The 8,184-nt window shown below is 27.9% G+C and overlaps 1 protein-coding gene across 2 annotated transcripts; it reads right to left on the reverse strand.

The window, feature by feature from the left end:
* Positions 1–4,292: 4,292 nt before the first annotated feature.
* On the reverse strand, positions 4,293–7,971 carry LOC129611774 (RNA exonuclease 1 homolog). Of its 2 annotated transcripts, none has more exons than XM_055525081.1 (9): positions 7,756–7,971; positions 6,530–7,701; positions 6,289–6,454; positions 5,793–6,206; positions 5,635–5,728; positions 5,281–5,564; positions 4,917–5,217; positions 4,594–4,853; positions 4,293–4,510 (listed from the first exon to the last, which is right to left on the reverse strand). In XM_055525081.1, the coding sequence occupies exons 1-9, from the start codon at positions 7,856–7,858 to the stop codon at positions 4,431–4,433; spliced, it is 2,874 nt and encodes a 957-aa protein (XP_055381056.1). In that variant the 5' UTR covers positions 7,859–7,971; the 3' UTR covers positions 4,293–4,430. The 2 variants fall into 2 exon arrangements, with proteins under 2 accessions (XP_055381056.1, XP_055381055.1); XM_055525080.1 differs by having other exon boundaries at positions 6,262–6,454.
* Between the last annotated feature and the right edge of the window lie 213 nt (positions 7,972–8,184).

An 8,184-nucleotide genomic window follows, 5' to 3' on the forward strand; every position in this document is an offset into this window, starting at 1 on the left:
AAGATATGGGAAGTACCTGTGGTGTCAAGTTGAAAATATAATTAATGAAAGATAATTCTTAAATATTGATATAAATACATAGTAAAGAAAAAATTTGAAGAGGGAATTAGAAAATAATATCTAAAATACAATCAAATATTATTTGTTAAATACAAATTTTATATAAACTTCAAAATTTTACCTCTATTTTTATTTGAAAAAATATTAAAAACTTACTATCATTTTTATCAATTACCTAAGAAAAAAAAATATTTAAAATGTTTGGAAAAAACAATCATATATTTTTATGACCGGATTTGAATATTTTTCTATTTTTGAAATAAATGGTATTTTACCAAATGACTCGAAAATTCCGACTGTAAAATAACAGGTATTTTAAAATTTTTGTTCAGGTATTTTAAAATTCTTTCCGTTTAGAATTAAGATAGGTCATACATACACATGCAGGGACATTTTATAAATAGATTGCTCTTGTTTACCTGCTAATAAAATATGAAAAAAGAGCACAGCAAAATTTTTGAAGCACTCAATATAACATGTTTGAAATAGTTTTAAAATAATTATTTAAAAAAAAATTTATTGGAAGTAGGTACATACATATTTATTTTTAATAATTTAAAAACTAACTGAAATTATTTGAAACAATTTTATAAGTAACGTATGAATAATCGAAATGAGATAATTCAAATTGTTGAAATGTGTCAACCTATATTACTTTTAATAACATTTTTGTTAGCCGACACTACTCAACTTACCTTATTGGGAAATACAAAATGTGCATAAAAAATCATACATCCTTCCTCATTAACATTTGAAACCATACTGAAATATGAATTTGAAATTTTTTTTCATTTTTTCTTTCCTCCTACCTTTCTTCTTTTTCGTGCAATAGAATTTAAATGGGAAGCTTTTTAAAAAATGTGTATAATATCCTGAGATTTTTTAAAATATTAATCTCTTTTTTACGTAAAAAAAAAGAAAAAAATAATAAAAAATATGACACGATCAGTGGCATTTAAAGAAAAAACCAACAACGAGGCCAAAAATTCGTAACATTTCGTAAAAAAAATTGAGTATTGGGACTTGTTAGATATAAAGACATTAGTGGCATTTAAAGAAAAAACCAACAACGAGGCCAAAAATTCGTAACATTTCGTAAAAAAAATTGAGTATTGGGACTTGTTAGATATAAAGACATTACACGAGTCAATATATAATAGAGATGAGAAATTTTTAGAAGGAGATGTATAAGTAGTATATGCATATGTATATCCTTATAGATCAAAAGAAATAAAAATGTATAACACTTTATAATGTATTATTAATATATACAAACATATATACATATGCATATACTATTTAGCTGACTATAATGAGTGGTTAATCATTTAAAATGGTGGTTTTCTTTTTTAAAAAACTCAAAGTTAAACGATTTAAATAAAATTGTATAAGAATTTTAGGGCACTATTGAAAAAATGAAAAAAAAATCCATTACTTACCTGTTGAATAGGAATCCGCGCTATTATTAAATATTTATATGATTTAATAGGTATAATTTAAGAGAAGAAATAAAAAGAGAAATTAATATTTTTCATATGTACATACATACATATATTGTTTGAGTGTGTTAAAATTATGACAAATTCTTTAAACTTTTCCTCTAAATTTTCAAAAAAAAACTCAAGTCTTATATTATTTTTTTTTTCACTATAATCAAGTTTTATTTAAATAATAACTAAAATTAGTATTATTATTAAGTGCATTTGATTTTAAGAAATTAAGAAATTTTAATTTTTAATATACATATGTACATACATATGTATGTATGAATAATTTTTAATTGAAATTTTTATTATTAATATTCGCTAATCACTAAAATACACCGCTCACTTTAACGTATTAATCGAAAAAGATGAAGTTTTTTTTGTTTTTATTTACAATAGGCGACAATAGAGAACTATTTAAATCAGACAATGCATTCATAAACAGCGTTCCCAGTTGGATACAATTGTATCCATTTGGATAAATTTGAGCTTGGATACAAATTTACTCGAATCTGCTAAAATGTCGAAATTGGCTAAATTTTAAAATTTTGCTGAAATATGGATAAATTTTTTTTTTCAAACACTAAATAAATATTACAAAACAGTTAAAATGCTGCTAATATTAAATCGCGAAGTTGCTATCTTCAATAAATGTTATTTGTTGGCTCTTCGACTCCTTCTATTTTATTCTTCCTTCTATTTGAATCGTCTTTACCGGCATAGTTCAACAACTACAGAACATAAACTAAGTCGTATGTTTTTCTTACTTTAACTTTTACATTTAAAATGTAATAAAAGTTGTATGTGATTTCTTAAAGAATTTATTATAAATAACAAAACTCATAGTGTGGAATAAAGCAAATTAATTATGAGTTAATTTATACAAAACAAGACGACTTAGTAATAATAAGGCTATTTTAAGAGGTTGGATACATTTTTTTCTCGAAGCTGGACACATTTTGTTTTTACCGAATGGGAACACTATTCATAAATCACACATGTAATAATTCGAGAGCTGGTTTAATATATATGTATGTGACTTTTTGGCGAGTAATTCGTGAAAAATAGGAATACTTGAAATAATAGGCTTTATATATGCATATTAAGTTAATTAAGTGACATTAAGTTAGGTAATTTTGCAAGTTTTTACAAATAAAGAATTTCTTTGATTATTTTTTGATTAAAATACTTTGAAAATTATTTTGATTAAAATAACAGAAACATGTATGTATTCTAAAAATTGCTTTAATTAACGACTCATTAATGTCGTTCTATTGAACACATTACCCACAAAATTTATCAAAAACTTTATTTTCAAAACTGGTTATTTTAATATTTTAAGCAAATACAAAAATTATGCCGTTTTGCCTATACCCCAAACTTTCCACTATAAATTTAGCAAGATTGATCTTTGGAACTATACTTTGGTGATTTGTTTTCAGTAATTTCAACTTCTGTATAGGATTCATGAGATATATGAGGAGGTAATATGGCCACAAAGTCTAAACCAGAGTTTTTAGTAATTTCAAGCACTCCTTTTGTACTCCCAAAAAAGAAACGAAGACATTATTACTGAAAATTTCTTTAGGTTTAATGTTTTCATTGCTTCAACAACAATTTGAGTTATGAATTTTACTAATACAACATTATAGTTGCGGAATCAAAAAGAATGTGCCTAAATTTCTTCATGCAACTGCAGAACAGATGGATGACGTAACAATTTGAGTTCCGGTTGACATTTCCGTAGTTGGCTCCAAATTATTTCGGGTTCCTAAAATGACGCACACTCCTTCAACACCATTAAGCAAATTTTTAACGTTATCCAATTTTGTAGCATCCCCTTCCACAAGTTCTATTTCTTGTTTTGTTTTAAATGCCTCTGACACGGTACTTAAGTTCTTGTACATTAAACGAACTTTAAATCCTAATATAAAATATGAAGCGCTTATAATTATTTCTATAGGAGTTAACTTTAAATTACGCTTTAGGAGTTAACTTCAAAATTTTATAGTGAGTTAGTTTCAACCTTTTTTAACAGCATAGTCACAATAAAGCAATTTTATTAATTTTTCGTTATTCCAGATTATTGAATTTAAGTTAGACAAAACTTCTAAATTACAAAAAGCAGGCTTTCTTCTTCGCTAATGTATTTTTAAATTCTGACTGATTGAATAAGTTATAATCAAACAATTATGATTATCATCAAACGTTCTTGTTATATCGTAATTTTATTTTGAACTTTCTTCGATTTATGTTTGAATGCAGTTTATGTCGTTCAATTTTCAAACAGATTGAATACGTAACTCACAATTTCAATTATTAATTTTCCTCACAATTTCAATTATTAATTTATCTTTTAACCAATAGAGATCGTTACACAATCATTTTAATATGTTCATGTAGAGATTTTACTACTAGAGTGCACTTATTAATATACATGTTCTAATATTTTTATGGTTTGTATTCCAACTAAAATTTTTTTAATTATTAATTTGGCGACATCTATCAACCAAAAATAGCAAAATAATAAAATAAGAAAAATTTACACAAGACAACACGTGTTCTTTATCTTATTTACAATAAATACTCTTTTCGATTGCCCGATAATAAAAAATATGGACTTGAATGGAATTTTTGTAGAAAGTGTCAACCCTTTTTATTTTTCATGTAGACCTACCTATAAAAAACTAAAAAACAAATTTAACATCCATAATTTGTTAAATCCTTATGGTGAAAATAAAACACATATTTAAAAAAAAAATTATATAATAATTATTTCAATTATTGTTAACCACTTACTAACTACATAAATTATATTCTTAAGCAATAAACTAAAGAGTATTATTTCAAAAGAAACTTAAAGAGTTTTGTATTCAAATAAATTGCTTAATTGATTTTTATTTTTAAATAATGTTTAACTAATGCTATGCAAACTTCTGCATCTTCGGCACTGTTATGTCCACCCTCTAAAATAAAAAAAAAATAAAGAAGTATGAATGCATATACAAGTATACTACTCTTCACTACAATATTTTTCAACTACACATACCGTCTTCTTGAATTATTCTTTTTAAATTTTCTATACATAAGTTTTTTAAAGCACGTTTTTTAGGTGGTCCCATTTTATGCGGATATAATACTGATGTATCGACTATACAACTATGAATCAATTTCAATGCTTTCATGTCACTTTCTAAGCTATGACCAATTAAAATAGTTTTAGAATGAAACATAGATAATAAAATTGCTTGTACATCTCTAATAGTTCTTTTTTCATTTCTTAACATTTCCTCTGTAATACCTGAGAAACTATAAATATAAAATTAATCATTTTAGTTATATAGAGACTTTGTTATGTTTATGTTTATTTACACTGTATTGTAATCAATTATTTTGTTTTCCGGTTTCACCAGAGCATCGTATACCACTTTTTCTTCAAAATTAACAACAGTAACTCTTGTTAATTCTATGCCTTCAGTTGTATAACACATTTCGCAATCCAAAGCAAAAATATCCTTTTTGGTTGACGTATAATTCTTGCCTTTATCAATCGTTTGAACAAAACCCTTCAAATTATTTAGATCCGTGTATTCTGTAACATGATAATTCGCGTACGTACACCCGGTCGATCCGGCAGGTTGTTGACAACATTGATGAAAATTATCTGTAAAACCTAAATAAAACAAAAACAAGGAAAACTATTTAAATCCAGTATGACGACAAATTATAAAATTACCGCGTCTATATCCTATTCCTTTAGGGTGGTAGCAACATTCATCAATGGCTTCATTTTCATACATTGCTATATTAAAAGTTTTTGAACAACGCCTACATATTCGTTCATTTTCTCTGGCTGCCTTTGTTTGTGGCTTAATATTATGGAATATTGCAGTTCCACGTTTAGCACCTGGTCTAGGGAAACCGTTCTTCATTAATTGTTCATCATTTAAACACAATTCACTTATCATTTCGTAGACTTTTTCGCTAGATACTCTATCAAAAGGATTTGCTGGACTATATCTGAAATTATTATTTATAAACATTGTTAAAAAACGTTCATATTTTGAAAAAAATAGTTTTTTTGCCTAACTTTTTATTCACAGAAACATTTGATGCAAATTTTCCTGCTAAAATTACTTCATGTGATACAGTTTTGTTTCTTTCAGTGCACACGTTCCCAGCAGCTGCAAAATAGTTTGGTTTTTGTTTTTGAAAATTTTTTATACAAAATTTAAAATAGAGCTTCACCTATCGATTCTTTTCGAAGTTTGTTAATTGCCAAAACTGCGCTACTTCGATAAATAATAGGCGTGCTACATTTTTTAAATACAGTTAACTCTTCAGTTTGGGCTCTTTCCCAAGCATCTTCACACTTTGGATAAATATCTAAACAATATTTCACCATTTGGTTGTAATGCTGCATACGAATGTTGTAAGATATTTTAGTTGAATTTGGTTCTAAAACTGGGGGTGCTGGCTGATTTTGTACTTCTTCTGAGTTAGATTTCGACCCAGTTACAGTAGCTGTAGTTTTCGGATTGTGAGCTTTTCTGGATTCGCCTTTTGCAACTGATTGCGCTAGTGTCGGACCTTTCAATTTTCTCATTTCATCTACTTTCTTTTTTGCTTTTTCCAAAGCTAAATAGTTCACAATAGGCTTGACTAAAGTTAAAACCAAAAACAATAAAAAAAATAAATAGATCAGTAAAAAAACTACCAGCAATTTTGGGGGGTGTTAAATAACTTTTCGGGATTAGCGGGGTAAGTGTTTGTTTTTGTGCCATAGTGGCTTTTCTTAAATTCTCTTCTGCTTCCCGTAATTTCTCTTCTGCTTCTTTAACTAGAGCTAATGCGGCGGCTTCTGTTTCTTTCTTTTCTTTTCGTAACTGTTCCTGCCTGTTATATACAGACTAATATACGCAAATAAAATTAGGTAAATGAACGTACCAAACTAGACAATATTGAATTACGAAATCGAATTTTACCTGGTAGGCATTTTGCACATGATTTATCTTTTTAATGATAGGAACTTCAAAATTCTTTCCTGTTGCTGTTGCCCCTTCATGCGCTATTCTTTTCCTTTTGTTGTCGTCTTGTGGATTTTCATCTACAGAATCAAATGATTTCCTTTTTTGTTTTGAATCAATCTCTTTTGTGATGTTTTTCGGCTCATTACTTTTTTGAGTGTTTTTAAATTCCTCGAAAATTTGCTTGCATTGCTCCAACACATCATCTTCATCACTATCTGCAATTGCTTCGGACAAATGAGCATGTAATGGACTTGATTCCTTAAATAGGTTTTCTGCTTTTGATTCGGAAGATTTTTCTGATTCTAAATTTGATTTTTCTCTAGAATTCAAGTTTTTTGGTTTATGTGATGATCGTGACTTATGTTTTGACGAGCTCGAACTACTAGGAATATGACGATGACTATGACTTTTCGATGAAGCTTTTTTGCTTGACTTAGACGATGAAGAGTGCGTCGAAGCTTTTTCTTTATGCTTGTTTTTATCTTTGCTCTCTTTATCTGATGAGGATTTGTGCTTTGCACGATGTTTTTTGTGCTCTTGGCTGCTACTAGAGCTATGAGAATTGTGATGTCTTGATTTACTTTTCTTCGCATCTACCCTATCAGAAGAGCGGCTTACAGAATTTTGTTTTTTAACTTCCTTTTCTTTAGTTTTTAATGATTGTTTAATTGTATTTTTGTCTCCTTCCAAAGTGGCATTTTCATTCTTTTCACCATTTTCGCAAATCACATTATTCACTGGCACATCATCTTTGCCTCCGCTATTACTTTTGTTGTCCTCTAACAACATATCTTCTTCTTTATCATATTCTTCTTTAATTTCTTCATCCTCGCTAAACTTTGCTACAATATCTGTTATTAAATCTAATTCTTCCGAACAATCATCTAAGTCAATATCTTTAGATCCCTCCTTCTCTTCATCTCCATTCTGTGTTACTTTATTTGATGGAATATAAACTGGAACATCGTTAGGTTTAGACTCATAACGAATTTTATCATTGATTCCAGGTTGAGTTGGTACGTACTCAAGTTTAGATTTTTTTTTTACTGGAGAACTGTCTAAAGTTAGAAGCTTTGGCAAAACTTTGGGTGTTGGTATATAAACTGGGATTTCCTGATTTTCCTCGTCTACGAAAATATTACAAGTTTATTTAATTTAATATCAAAATAAAAATTTCACACCTTTCTTCGCATGTTTAAAATGACAGTACGGCCTTGTGCAACTTTTTTGAGAATCATAATAAGGGCAAGCTATCGATTTAAATAAACCAGTGGATGGTAGCATCTCCGTCTAATATAAGTGTTACAATAAGTATATCAAATAAATTCTGTTTGCTTTCTTTCCGGGATAAAAAATAAATAATTAAAAATTGTCACAATGTAGCTGTCATTGTCATATTTTCGTTCTTGCAAAATGAACTTTAAAGTCTCGGAAATCTGGCAGTGCCTCACAAACTGTACAACAGTAAACAACATGTCGATGTTTTGCTTTTGCAGACCACACAATAAACAATTAAGAAATTATCAGTTTAGACATCTCTAATATTTTCAACTAAAAATTTAAAATCTAGGAAATAATTACCTCTGAAAGAAACATTGAAATATGTATGT

This window comes from Condylostylus longicornis, unplaced genomic scaffold (genome assembly GCF_029603195.1).
Source record: "Condylostylus longicornis isolate FDR11 unplaced genomic scaffold, ASM2960319v2 ptg000055l, whole genome shotgun sequence".
NCBI classification, from domain to species: domain Eukaryota; kingdom Metazoa; phylum Arthropoda; class Insecta; order Diptera; family Dolichopodidae; genus Condylostylus; species Condylostylus longicornis.